This window comes from Dipodomys merriami, unplaced genomic scaffold, assembly GCF_024711535.1.
Source record: "Dipodomys merriami isolate MVZ:Mamm:240054 unplaced genomic scaffold, mDipMer1.0.p SCAF_8, whole genome shotgun sequence".
Classification (NCBI taxonomy): Eukaryota; Metazoa; Chordata; class Mammalia; order Rodentia; family Heteromyidae; genus Dipodomys; species Dipodomys merriami.
The window spans coordinates 47794118-47808426 of NW_027206401.1; the positions used below are offsets into that span (position 1 = coordinate 47794118).

The 14309-nt window shown below is 38.0% G+C and overlaps 1 protein-coding gene across 2 annotated transcripts in view; it reads left to right on the forward strand.

Annotated features, from left to right (window-relative positions):
* The window catches only part of Mdn1 (midasin AAA ATPase 1), a 157373-nt gene that overhangs the window by 82558 nt on the left and 60506 nt on the right, over window positions 1-14309 (forward strand). For both annotated transcript variants that reach the window (XM_070010465.1, XM_070010466.1), the window contains exons 44-53: window positions 1676-1835; window positions 3453-3569; window positions 3699-3907; window positions 4768-4916; window positions 5764-5975; window positions 6314-6534; window positions 7351-7464; window positions 11010-11142; window positions 12462-12577; window positions 13462-13595. In XM_070010465.1, the coding sequence (XP_069866566.1) occupies window positions 1676-1835; window positions 3453-3569; window positions 3699-3907; window positions 4768-4916; window positions 5764-5975; window positions 6314-6534; window positions 7351-7464; window positions 11010-11142; window positions 12462-12577; window positions 13462-13595 (1565 nt within the window). The remainder of the gene's footprint in view (window positions 1-1675; window positions 1836-3452; window positions 3570-3698; window positions 3908-4767; window positions 4917-5763; window positions 5976-6313; window positions 6535-7350; window positions 7465-11009; window positions 11143-12461; window positions 12578-13461; window positions 13596-14309) is intronic.

Consider the following 14309-nt stretch of genomic DNA (forward strand, 5'->3'; position numbering starts at 1 on the left):
TCATCTTTCAGGATTGCTTTTAATTAAGTTTTTTATTTGGGCACCTAGTTTGGCATAGGCTTACTTCTCTAGGGTAGGGGTGAGAAATGTCTAACCTGTAGATCGTCTTAGGCCTGAGAAATCATCTGGTATGTGCATTCTCCAAGGTCTGTCTTTGTCTGGTAGGAAATGGAATGATTCTTGGTCTTATTCTGCTTACATTTCCCTGCAATTGCCCTTTCCTGAAAAGTTTTTGTTCAGGGCTGGGAAGGTGGCTCAGTGGAAGATCGCTTGCCTTGCATGCCTGAGGCCCTGGGTTCAATTCCCCAGCACCACATAAGCAAAAAGAAAAAAGCCAGAAGTGGAGCTATGGCTCAAGTGGTAGAGCGCTAGCCTTGAGCTGAAGAGCTGAGGGACAGCACCCAGGCCCAGAGTTCAGGCCCCACGACCGGACCCAAAAAAAAAAAAAGTTTTTGTTCATCTTTGTAGAACTTCATCTTTTATGTGTACATTCATATATTTACTTGGCCAAAGATCAATGCCCTTATCCACATTATTGGTGCTCTGAGTAACTTGCCTCATCTTGCCTTCAATTCAGTGAGACCTTTGTAATCTCTCTGGGATTATCCCCTTCCTGGTTTGCAATAAGAAATTGCCTGTCACCAATGTCTCATGCTGTAATCCTAACTACTCAAAAGGCTGAGATCTGAGGATCGTCGTTCCAGGTTGAAAGCCAGGGAATTAAAGCATTTTCTCTGTTTTGTTTTTCCCTCTACTTTCAGGTGACACAGGCTCATGCTGCCATATGTCTAAAAACAGTTGTTTGATACATTTCTTCCAGTATTCTAGGGATTGCAGTGGGAGATTAAGCCTTAGTACTCATGATTCAAAAGAATCTCACATGTTACTTTGTTATATTAAAGAAAGTTCATAAGCCAAGTCTCAACAAAAAATGTACAGTTGAAATATTTTCAATGAAGGGCTGTATAAAGTATTTGGCAAATACTTTTTTTTTTTTTAAGTCAGTTGTGGGGCCTGAACTGGGCCTGGGTGCTGTCCCTCATCTCTTCAGCTCAAGGCTAGCGCATTACCATTTGAGCCGCAACGCCACTTCTGGCCTTTTTTTTTTTTTTTCTGCTTATGTGGTGCTAAGGAATCAAACCCAGGGCCTCATGCATGCAAGGCAAGCACTCTGCCACTGAACCAACTTCCCAGCCCCATTGGCAAATACTGCTAATCATACCTATGGTAGAATCCATTCAAAAGCCAGTTCAGTTCAATGACATTCATTGTACTTTGCCCTTTCATATGGTAGTAGAATGTTGTACTGAATACGTAACCTTATCCTCTTCCTGCTGGTAGTGTCTCATTTGAAAAATTATATTAGAAAAAATATTTGCTTTCTTCATCACCAAGGGGAAATTTTTGAGTATGTTGTTATTAATTCAGATAAGCATGGATAAGTTTTACCTGTCTATAATCTAATATTCTTACCTATGTTGAATCAAAGCAAAATAATTCTATTATGAATCCTTAAAAAAAAAAATGGGCCAGTAGCTTAAATCTTTTAATGAATTCTTAGTTTGGAGGGTTTTTAAAATTTTTTTTTGAGGGGGGATGGGTTGTATTGTTACCTTGGTTTGAAATTTAGCACTATGGATGTTGATATGATATTACATTGCCATTGTTATTACAGAGTTTGCCAAACTTGTGGAAGATTTCCGAAGTTTTGGAGTGAAGCTTACACAGTCCGCCAATGGTTGCAGCCATGGAGCATTTGAATGGGTTGACAGCATGTTAGTTCAGGCCCTGAAATCTGGAGACTGGCTTCTCATGGACAATGTTAACTTCTGCAAGTAAGAGCCTTATGTTCATTTACCAGTATGCCTAATGGTGTCAGGTTTAGTAAAGTAGAAACCTATATGGCAGGTTTTTATTTTTAATCCTTTGTTTCTCTGTGTCTTTGTGTTTGTGTGTGTGCGTGTGTGAGTGTGTACGTGAGCGTGCACTCGTCAGTTCTGGGTCTTGAACCTCAGGGCCAGGTTACTGTCTCTAAGCTTTTTTTGGGGGGGAGGGGGGTGGGGGGCCCGGTTGTGGGGCCTGAACTCTGGGCCAGGGCACTGTCCCTCAGCTCTTCAACTCAAGGCTAGCGCTCTACCACTTGAGCCACAGCACTAGTTCTGGATTTTTTCCTTTTGCTTATGTGGTGCTGAGGAATCAAACCCAGGGCCTCATGGATGCAAGGCAAGCATTCTACCACTGAGCCACCTTCCCAGCCCCATCTCTAAGCTTTTTTGTTCAGGGCTGGCATTCTACCTCTTGAACCACAGCTTTTTTTTGGTACTTAATTGAAGATAAAGAGTTTCATAAACTCTGCTGCCCAGGATGACTTTGAATTGTGATCCTCAGATCTCAGCCTCATAGTGGCTAAGATTACAGGTGTGAGCCACTATTGCCCAGCCCTTTGTTTATCTTGACTAGCAATAGGGATAATGGCATTTTGCCATGAGACTGCTGAAGCATACACTAACAAAATTGCCACAATATCATGAGTTAAGCCTTTTTTATTTAATATCAGAAATCTCCATTTGTTAGTCATTTTTAAATAAGATTTTTGAAATGTAGATTGATACAAGACATTTTATATGTGTATCAGTAATGACTACAAGTCAGATGATCATATATGACATATGATCCTAGTATAAAGAAATGCACAAGTACAAAACTACTGCTTACTTGTTTCATTGGTGTAATAGAAGCTACTACAGGACTGAAGGCAAAACTAAAGTGGTAGAGCACTAGCCTTGATCAAGAAGGCTTAGTTGAGAGTAAGAGGTCCTGAGTTCAAGCTATTTACACACAATTACTACACCTTGTAGCTTTTCTTTCTTGATGTTTTTACTCAATGTTTCTTGTTGAGGCTGAACTTCAGTAAAAACATTCGATGATGTAAGAGCTAGAAGGGTGGAAAGGCTGTGTAGTATAGGGAATTTTCTTTCTTTTTTTTCTTTTTCTTGTTTTTTTGAGGGGGGGTCTGGTTGTGGGCCTGAACTCTGGGCCTGGGCGCTGTCCCTCAGCTCTTCAGCTCAAGGCTAGCGCTCTACCACTTGAGCCATAGCTCCACTTCCAGCTTTTTTTCTTTCTGCTTATGTTGTGCTGAGCAATCGAACCCAGGGCATCATGCATGCAAGGCAAGCGCTCTACCACTGAGCCACCTTCCCAGCCCGGAATTTTCTTTTATTTCATTTATTTAATTGAGTTAATTTACTTTGAATAAAGATACAACTTTGTGTCTTGGGCAGTCGGGGGTTAGATAGAATAGTTACTCTTCAAAGAGATCATAGTCCTATGTGAGGTATAATCTCTGGGAGTGAAAGTTGCAGGTCAGAAAAGTTGGAGGCTTGAGCAAGGTGAACAGAACTAAGGAGCATGTCCACTTCTCTGCCATTGCCATTTGAATTCTGTCTGTGCAGCCCATCAGTCTTGGATCGTTTGAATGCTTTGCTCGAACCTGGAGGTGTCCTTACAATTAATGAGAGAGGACTAATAGATGGATCTACTCCCACAATTACTCCACATCCCAATTTCAGGTATTTGTATCTTAATTTTCCTTGATAATCTCCCTTTAGGTAAGCTATATATAACTTCACCAAATGTTTCTAGGTTACATTGTTGTTTACACAGGGATTTAACTCTTCTCTGAATTGCAATTTTATTAGGCTTTTTCTTTCTATGGATCCAATTCATGGAGAAATATCTCGAGCTATGAGAAATCGTGGACTTGAAATCTACATTTCAGGAGATTGGGATGATATTATCCCAGACAACATGGACATGAAAGTTCTGCTGCACAGCCTTGGGTTGGTGGGAGACAGTGTGTGTGACATCATACTGGGTTTCCACGCAGAGATCCAGAGGACTTTTGTAGGTGAGGCACTTAACCTCTAGGCCTCTGCAGAGTTTAAATCCTGTAAAACTTTATGTTACCTCATGTTTTTACATAGTGTCCTTGGAAGTAGACATACTGGGAAAGCCTGTTAAATTGCAGATAGTAAATTGTAGATACATAGAGTATCAGGGTAAGGCAACAGAATCAGTGTGGTAAATGATTCCCCAAGTAAATCATGCAGCCAACCAGATTCCATTGTTTGAGTGATTCAGTTTTAGACTCTGTAATTTGTGAGCTTTTGCGTTTCTTATCTAAGGTTGTGATGGGCCTCAAGAAGGTAGGTAATGTGTAAAGCTTGATTAAGAACAAAAGCTCTGGTTCTGCATAACAGGATCAATAATAAATCTAGTGCTTTTTTGAGTATTCTGTCTTTGGTACAGTTCTGCTCCATTTGCTTAGCTGTGTGAAGCACATTCCTATTTTAAAAGCAAACTGTTTCAGTCACTTGTCAGAATTAATTGGTAATAATAACAGCTGTGATTTCAACATAGTATCTGTTTGAATTTCAAATCCTGTAGTTTTTTATAAGGCCCTGTGATTTGCCCACTTTCAGTGTGTCAGCTTCAGGTTAAGTATACATGCAACAAGACTATCATTATCATACCTGTGAAGGAGTCTACCATAGTACACAACAGAGAGGAGTGTCCAGATAGGAGATAGGAACACAAATCTGTTGTTACCCTAGGAAATGTCTACATTATACTAACTTTTTTTTAAAAATACATATCTAGCTGGGTTTGAGTAGAAGGAGACTTGATATAAGGGCAGACTTTATCTTATTTTCTTCAGAGGTTTTAAAGAATAACTTACTTACAGGTGACAGTATTTTCTTTTTATAGGTTCTCCAACCTCTTCTGTGACTACTCTAATTCAGACAGCCATACTCATTGTGCAATACCTCCAGCGTGGGCTAAGCTTAGACCAAGCCTTTTCAGGGGCATGCTGGGAAATGTATGTCCGTTCTCAGCATTCAGCAACAAATCAGAAGGTACTATGATATGTTCCACACAGCTTTCTAGCAATAACATGCTATATTATTGAGGAGAGGGAAATTATTTTTATATAGAAAGCATCTTTAATGACCAGGGAGACCTAGCCACTGCAAATTTGCTCCAGTAAAGATCTGGTATTCAGGTCCTTCCTTTCTCTAGAAGATAACTTGAATGTAAAAATTGCTCTTTTGGAACCCAGTTTTAGATATAACTTACAGGATGCCATTCTTGCTCAACAACCTCCATCCTTGGCCCTCAGCCCTTTCCACGAAATCAGGCTATCAGACTAGTTCTGACCATTTGTTGACCCCCCAAGCCCCAAACTTAACAACATCTCTAGCCTCCAGCTGCTTCAGAGGAATGCTGTGCTGGACCCTGTGCTGGGTCCAGCAGCAGCTGCAGAAGTGCTCCCGCCCCTAATGGCGCCAGGATGCAACCTTATGAAATTGCTTATGATAAGGCTAACAGCAAATTTACTTTCTGTGAATCAGTTTGCTTGCTTGAGAAACCACCTCACCACCTGCATGTGGCTTTTGCCTTTATAAAACCCTGCCCCATGAAAGGCCAGGGCTGCTCTTAGTTCTGAAACACCAAAGTCCAGGACAGGATGGTTGCTGCCTAATAAAGACTCCTTTGTCACCTTTGAAAAAAAAAAATTCTTCTTTTGAAACTGATCTGTAATTAACAAAAGTAGATCTTAACTTGTAGTATACTTCGAAGAGTATTTCTAAGATTTGGGAAACAGTAATGTGAACTTTGGAAGCTATCATTTCATTTTCTGCTAGCATTTTTGGTAGCAACACTTAATTCTTACCTGCATATTCTGTATTTTAATTCTTACAGCTTGTAAAGGTTTTGCTGGAAAAATGTGTTTCTTCTCTGCAAGCACGGAAAACCTGGGGAAACTGCATTCTAGCCACAGGGTTGTGGCCAGATTCTGTTCCATCAGCTCTGTTTGCTACAGAAGATTCTCACCTATCTGTTGTCCGAAGTGATGGACAGATCCTGGCACACTGCCTCAACAGGATGAGTCTGAAAACCAGCAGCTGGGTGAGGTCAGCAGAGCTTGTGTGTGTCTGGGTTTTGGCTGGTTTTGATTTTGTAATAATGGGCAGAACATAATATATTCAACCCCAACATTGCATGAGTATTTGCCAACTGTCATATTTTAACTACTACCATCACTCCTTTATTTTTTATACACACTCATACACAGGATTGAACTTAGAGCATTACACGTACCAATCATGTTCTCTACCAGTGAGCTATACTCCCAGACCTAAGTTTTTGTTTTAATTGTCCAGTGACACAATATTTCTATAATTATTTTTTCTCTTGGTCAGATGTGATAGAGCAAGTTGTTTTAATACTAACTTCTTCCATTAAAATATAGGAGTCAGCCTCTTACCTTGGAAGACTTGGAGAGAATTATGCAGTCTTCTAACCCTGAGAACCTAAAATTCAGAGCAATAGAACTAGATCCTTACTGGATTGATGAACCACATGTTTTGACCCTAGCTGTTAATTTGCTCATAGAAAGAGCAACCAATCAGGATTGGATGCTTAGAGTTAAATGGCTTTATCATTTAGCCAAGAACATACCACCGGGACTTGGTGAGTAGAAAAGCTTAATTTGTACAATGAAAGCATTTGTAAACACTTGCCCTGTTTAAAATGAAACCTTTTCACCATTCAACTAAACAGCTATTATTCTTTGGCTACACTGCTAAAAATCTTCTTTTAGTTTGTAATATGATATTGCTAAATTAAGAAGAAGACTGCCTTATATGTATTACAAGCAAAGCTTTTTATTTCCTTTGTAATCCTTAGTATTTCTCAATCTACTTTTCTATCTAATTCAAAAGAAAATGTATTAAGTTACTTTTTAGCTTTTAATATTTTTTTCTGTAGTATTATTGTACCACTATTCTGAGAAAAGTTCTTTTGATCAGTTCATTTACACATAAAATGTTTAAAATTCTAGTGTCATTTTATTAGCTAGGCTCCAAGTTGCCTCATTTGTATTAGCAATTTTTTCAAAGAGCACAAAAGGCAATGATAACCATTTTAGCTAAGTCATAAAATATAGGACATAGACTTTGTTAGTAGAAATTGTTTACTAAAGCAATTGAGTTTACATAAACTTTTCTACTTCAGAAACTTGTAGATAAGCCAGTGTATATTGTTCTGTGACATGTGCTATTTAAGTACATATATACAGAATTTGTATAAATATTTTGGCATTGTTTTCTGTGATAGCAACAAACTAGTTACTAATATGTATGTTATGATTGACATAAATTTAACAATCTCCTATGACCAATGCCTCAGTACTCTGTCTGATAGTACAATAATGAAGCCTTATCACTATTACAGAAGTATCAGACAACACTGCTTTAGTCCTAATGTTGTCTCTACTTACTCCCACAGAATCAATACAGATTACTTTGGAAGCCAGTGCTACAGCCCTTAGGAATTTTTACTCAAATTCTCTCTCAATTGGGATCAGTAATGTCTTCAAAATATTGCAAACAAATATAACAGGTATGTACCTGCTTTTAGTTTTACCTGTTGCTGCTTTTTTTGTTGTTGTTTTATGTTTTTTGTTTTCATAATAAAAAGGCTTACCTTATCAGAACTTTTTTAAATTAACATATATTTGATGTAAAAGGGGGAAATTTCCATACATGTACTCTAATAGATTCCAGTCTCACTCCATTACTCTGCTTTGCACAGTAGTGTCCCTTCTTGAAACAATTTCAGCAGGTTTCATTATTTCTATTTTTATTGATGTAAACAAACCAGTTTGCTCATATTCATCCTCATTTCCATCCTGTTAGCCCAAGTCCTCTCTTCCCATCTTCTCCAACAGACTATTTTTCTTTTCTTTTTTAATAGGTGTTAAAATTAAAGCTGGGGTTGGAGGAGTAGCTCAGTTGGTAGAGTGCCAGCCAGTGAATTAAAGTGTCAGGTACTAAGTTTGAATCCTGGTCTTGGGCCAAAAAAAAAAAAACTTGTATTAAGGAGTTCAACTATGGTATTTCAGATGTACAAATACTGTTTTGCTCATAATAACCATCTCTATAATTTTTCTTACTCTTTATATTGTCTTTATACATCATTGCAGTGTATTTCACCCTTTTTATTTTGGTGTTCTAGAGGTTGGATTCAGGGCCTGGGTGCTGTCCTTAAGCTTTTGTGCTAGAGGTTAGTGCTCTTCCACTGGAGCCACAGGTACATTGCTGGCTTTTTGTGGGGTTAATCTAAGATAAGGGTCACATAGATTTTTCATGCCTGAGGTAGTGTGGAACCACAATCCTCAGATCTCAATCTCCAACTAGCTAGAATCATAGGTGTGAGCCACCAGCATCCATCCATCTTTTATTTACCTTTTTTTTCCCTTCTCCCAGACAGTCTCACAGAATCATGTTCTATGTGTATCTATGTCTGTCAATATGTATATCTTTCAGGTGTAGCTTCTGCACATGAGTAGAAAATGTGGTATTTGACCTTAGAACCTGGCTTATCTTGCTCAAGGAACAGCTTTCTTAAAAAGGCTTAGGATAGCCTGGTGCCATGGCTCAGGCCTGTAATCCTATCTACTCAGGAGGCTGAGATCTGAGGATCCCACTTCAAAGCCAGCCCACTTCAAAACCAGCCCGAGCAGGAAAGTCTCTGAAACTCAATAAGCCACCAGAAAACTGAAGTGACACGGTAGCTCAAGTGGTAGAGCACTAACCTTGAGCTGAAGAGCTAAGGAACAGCGCTCAGGCCCAGAGTTCAAGTCCCAGGACTGACCCAAAAAAAACAAAAACAAAAAAAGGCTTAGTATATCCAATACCAGGTTCTATTATTTGTTTGAAACTTTTGTCATTCATTTTCTGGCATCTGAATGTTGCTGAAAAAAAGAACTTTTGGAAGAGTTAAACACTGGACTCAACTCTGCTATAAAGTAGCCTCTGTATTTTTGGCCCATCCTTGATTATCTCTGTAAAAGTGTTTGAAGACAAAGTTAAGCTCATTCCTGTGGAGTCTCCTATGTTTAGCATTCTGTTTTCTATTATTATGAATAGGATGAGTTTTAAAGCGTGAATTATTTGACTGGAAGAAAACGCTTACAGGATCTTTACTTCAGATAATACAAAACATTAATGATAAAAGAAATTAGCCTTCATGCTGAAGTTATAAAACCACAATAATAAAATAAGGATGCCAAATCAAATGTTCTAATGACTTTTTTTTTTTGTGGTCCGGTCGTGGGGCCTGAACTCTGAGCCTGGGTGCTGTCTCTTAGCTCTTCAGCTCAAGGCTAGCGCTCTACCACTTGAGACACAGCACCACATTCAGCTTTTTTCTTTTTGCTTTGTGGTGCTGAGGAATTGAACCCAGGGCCTCAGGCATGCAAGACAGGCGCTCTACCACTGAGCCACCTTCCCAGCCCCTCTAATGACTTTTTAAAAGAACAGACTAGGTCAGAGGAATACAAAGTTGATTTAACATGAACATTACTGGAAAAAATTGGCCAAATTTTAATGATAATATAAGCTGTTTGGTTTGGGAAAATACTCATTATGCCTTGGTACTGAACTTGTTACGTTATATACACTCGGGCTAATAGGTAAAAGTATGGAAATAAATCCAACAATAAAGGAAACTATTGCTTTGGTTATAGCTGAACAAAATCACAGATAGACAATTGCAAAAGGATTGTAGTGTTCAGGAGCACTTCTCTTATACTGGAACACACTTAGCTTTAAGTTTATTTTCTTTTTCACTTGTGTTTTGGAATATGGGCTTATTAAAGGATCTAGCCACTGAAAATATGCCATTGGCAGTTAACAGTGTTGTAAATAATTCTATAATTTGGGCTGGGAAGGTGGCTCAGTGGTAGAGTGCTTGCCTTGCATGCATGAGGCCCTGGGTTCGATTCCTTAGCACCACATAAGCAAAAAGAAATAAGCCAGAAGTGGCGCTGTGTCTCAAGTGGTAGAACGCTAGCCTTGAGCTGAAGAGCTGAGGGACAGCACCCAGGCCCAGAGTTCAGGCCCCACCACCGGACCAAAAAAAAAAATGTCTAAGTTAAACTACTCCACTGTTCTGCCCTCCTTAGCCACAATTTGCTCCCTTGGGTTTTCTTAACTGTCAAAGTTTCCACTGCTGCCCCAAGTTGGACCCAAAGTGTTTTGAAGCAGCCCCTTCACTTTACAATTACAGATAATTTGATGATTTTGGTTTTGATTGTGTTTTTTGAGATGGAATCTTGCTGCAATGTTCAGACTAGTTTCATACTCCTGGGCTCATGAAGTCCTTCTATCTCAGCCTCCTAAGTATTACAATGAACTGTTGGCCAAGCATTGTTAGTAAGCAAAACAGTCTTGGAGAGAGAGAGAGAGACAGACAGAGAGAGACAGAGAGAGACAGAGACAGAGAGAGTGTGTGTGTGTGATGAAAGCAGAGCATATGTGTTCATTTACTGACATGGAAGTCACGTGGGCTTTAAGTTGTTGTTTGATGGGAAATTATTAGGCCTAGGGATTGTTTCATACAAGTAGTAAGGTCTGAGGAAGTGAGTTTATTGATTGGAATATTTATGTTTGAGAGAGCCATGTGAATTTCCAAGACTTATAGGTATCTTGTATTTGGAAAAGAAATAGTAGAAAAACTGCTGAATCCTGCTTTTCTTTCCCTTTTGTATTTTATTTTTCTTAATATGTTCATTTTGCCCATTTCAGGGCTGTTAAACTCAGAACCTTTTACTCACAACTAGATTTTTTCTATTCATGGATAGCAGAGTACCACTTAAGTCACACCTCCAGTCTAGCTTTTTTTTTTTTTTTTTTTGCTCATTAATAGATATGGAAAATTTTCTACCTGGTCTGGCTTTAAACCTCAGTCCTCAGATCTCAGCCTCTTCAGTAGCTAGGTATAGGCATGAGCCATCCACACCCAGCTGGATCCTGCTTTTTAAGTATTGTGCGTAGGTTAGAACATGACTCAATATGATCAAAGTAAACAAATGAAAATATTCCAAATAACCTTGGTAAGCAAGACATTTGAACTGAACAATTCTTTTTTGTTTGTGTAACTAGATGACTTTGTGATCCCTTTGGACCCACGATGGAATATGCAGGCTTTGGACATCATTAGGAGTTCAATGGATTTGGACCCACAAACAGACCAATCTGAGCAGCTCTTTGACCTTCTAGAAACAGTGGCAAACAAGTAGGTGAAACCTATGGCTCAGGGCACTCACCATTTGTTATACTGGCCTCAGTCATGGCTTTCCCAAGACTATTAAATACAGCTTATGGGCGTTTAATTTTTATGAATCTAACAAGTGGTGGGATGCTAAGCAATCTTAGTATTCATGGTGGAACTTATTATTTAAAGGTTAATATTTTATTATTGAATACTCACTTTCTGCTATTTGTTATTCTCACTAGGTCTTCCAAATTTCATCCACTTAATCTCACCTGACCTTTTCTGACTGTCTATAATCATACTTTCCTCATTTATCTTTACTATAATGGCCAGTAGAATATTTTGCTTTGTTATTTTTTTGTCAGTAATTGGACGTTAGTATGGCAAATGTTTAAAACTTAAGTTTATGACGGGCACACGTTGTTCACACCTATAATCCTTGCCATTTAGGAGGCTGAGATCTGAGCATAAAGGCATAAAGATCTGAGTTTAAAGGCAGCCCAGGCAGAAAAGCCTGCAAAACTCTTACCTAATTAACTGCCCAAAAAAGCCAGAAGTAGAGGTGTTGCTCAAGTGCTAAATCTCTAGCCTTTAGCAAAAAAGCTCAGGGACTTTGCCTAGGCCCTGAGTTCAAGCACCAGGACCACCAGTACTAAAATAAAATTAAAATTAAGTTATAGCCAGGTCTGTGGCTCATGTCTACTCAGAAGGCTGAGATCTGAGGATCTCGGTTTCCAAGCCAATCTAGACAGGAATGTCTGTGAGACTCTATTCCCAATTAACCACCATAAAGCCAGTAGACTTGTGGCTCAAGTGATAGAGCACAGAAACTCCCAGGCCCTTATTTCAAGCCCTGGGACCAACATCATACACACACACACAAATTATAATTGAAGTAATAATGTACATTATAAGAAAGTATACAAATAAATGTGACTTTTATAAAATTTCATAAAGTTTGCCTAAGTGTGGTATGTCGAAGTAGCTCAAAGCCACCTTGCATTACCTTTCCAATGAGTAATCCTACGATTACTCATTGAAGGAGTGAAGTCCAATAGTCTTAGTTTCAGCTTCTTCCATGTACCTGTTGTATTAATAGCCACCGTTTAGTGTAGAATTTGCAGGGTAACAGATGAGCAGGATGTAGGAGATAGATATTCCAGGGATTTGTAAGATTCAACATGTAGAGGGTTTATTGTAGTGTTAGGGGTGTTGCTCAGTAGTAGAGTGCTTGCCTACCATGTGCAAGGCCTTGTGTTTGATCCCTGGGTTTTTTGTTTGTTTTTAATTTTAAAAAGTATCATTTAGCACTGTGTAACTGGTCTTGAATTTCATTCTAGGACAATCATGTATCTTGACCGGGAAAAACGAATTTTCACTGAAACGAATTTGCTATCTGTTGGTAGTAAAAAGTTAAGAAATAGTGTTTTGAGAATGTCTTTTGAATTCCACAAAGGTAGGAAAATTATGTTTTGTATTCTTTAATTAAGTATCGATTGCTGATTGTGGTGGGATGCGGAAGTTAGGAGACATAGCAGTTGCTTAGATCCTGATTCCTTTTAATCTGGTGATCTGATATGAAATATATCCCTTTATAACAACATTTACTGAGCCATTGACTGTCCCTCTGTCATATGCTTAGCAAAATGCTTTTTACATGGCCTTGATTTCACTTTCTTTTTATAACAAGCCTCTGAGAGAAGGGAGACATGGGTGCTCAAAAGTCACAACCCCACCAGATAGCAGATAGGACTTCAAAGATAACTATATTTACTGGATACCAGAGGCTCATTGTAATCCTAACTACTCAGGAAGGTGAGATGTAATGATAATGATTCAAAGTCAGCTCAGGAAAGAAAGTCTGTGAGACTTTTTATCTCCAGTTAACCACTAAAAAGCTGGAAGTGGACCTATGGCTCAAGTGGTAGAGCAAAAACCTAAGGGAGAATGCATCGGGCCTGAGTTCAAGCCCAAATCTTCCCATTCCCTCCTCCAAAAAAAAAGGTGTATTGATTCAAAAAGTACATATTCACATGCACTTGGTTACTATAGAGAGCATTTCTCCTTCCTTAATTTTTTATGAATTGAAATGACAGCTGTGCATTTTGGAAAAAGCAAAACTGTAAGATGTAATAACTGAAAGAGTTCATCTTTACAGAAACTTCTCTTAATAGTCATTTCATTTGTTTCTTTCTATTGACTGTTCATTCAAAACTATGTGTACTTGCTTTTGTATTTAATTAAATACACGAATAAAATCAGCTGTACTTTGAAGTTTATTTTGAAAATGCTTGGAGATTAATTTAAATCTTCTGGAATATTCTTTATGTCAACTCTAAGATCCAGAGAGCTACCACAGCCTGCCCCATGAAATTGTGGTCAATCTTGCTGCATTTTTTGAATTTTGTGATGCACTAATCCTGCTCTGGGTACAGTCCCCTCAAGGGATGCTGTCTGATGCTGATTTCAATAAGGTAAGACAATATACCTGTTTTTATTTTAAACAAGATTTATCTGGACACAAAGATTCTTAGGGAAAAGACTAGCTCTAGTAGAAGTCTTTTATTAACAATTTCAGTATATACTCACATATCTTAAAGCTTTATGAAGTTATAATTTGTAAATTTTTATAAACTGCATATATTTGTTTGACATGTATATACTGTGAAACCATAATCAAGTTAGTGAGCATATCTGTCTTCCTGAACTTTCTTCATGTTTCTTTTCTTCATTCCTCTCTGATGCTTCTACCCCCAATTGTGTAAGCATTGACATGGGTTGTTTGTTTTTTTTTTTATTATAGTTAAGTTTCATTTTTCTCTTAAGTAGAATTGTGGAATATATATATATATATATAACATATATAATTATATATTTTATATGTTTGTTATAGTTATATTTCATTCATTTTAAGTAATATAGACAATTTTAAATTCACCTGTTGATGAACATTCAGGTTAACTCATTAAAACCTTATATGATATCATTGTCAAATGTAGTTAAATGAAGTTTTGAGTCCAGATTATTTTTGTGGTTCTTGTAGATCTTATAAAATAGTACAGTATGACTTAAACTTTTTGGTCTTTAGAGCCTTCTATAAATCTAAAAGTTATCAAATTCTGTAGAGAACATTCACTTATGTTATATCTATCAGTAATTACCATATGAGGAATTAGAACTGGGAAATA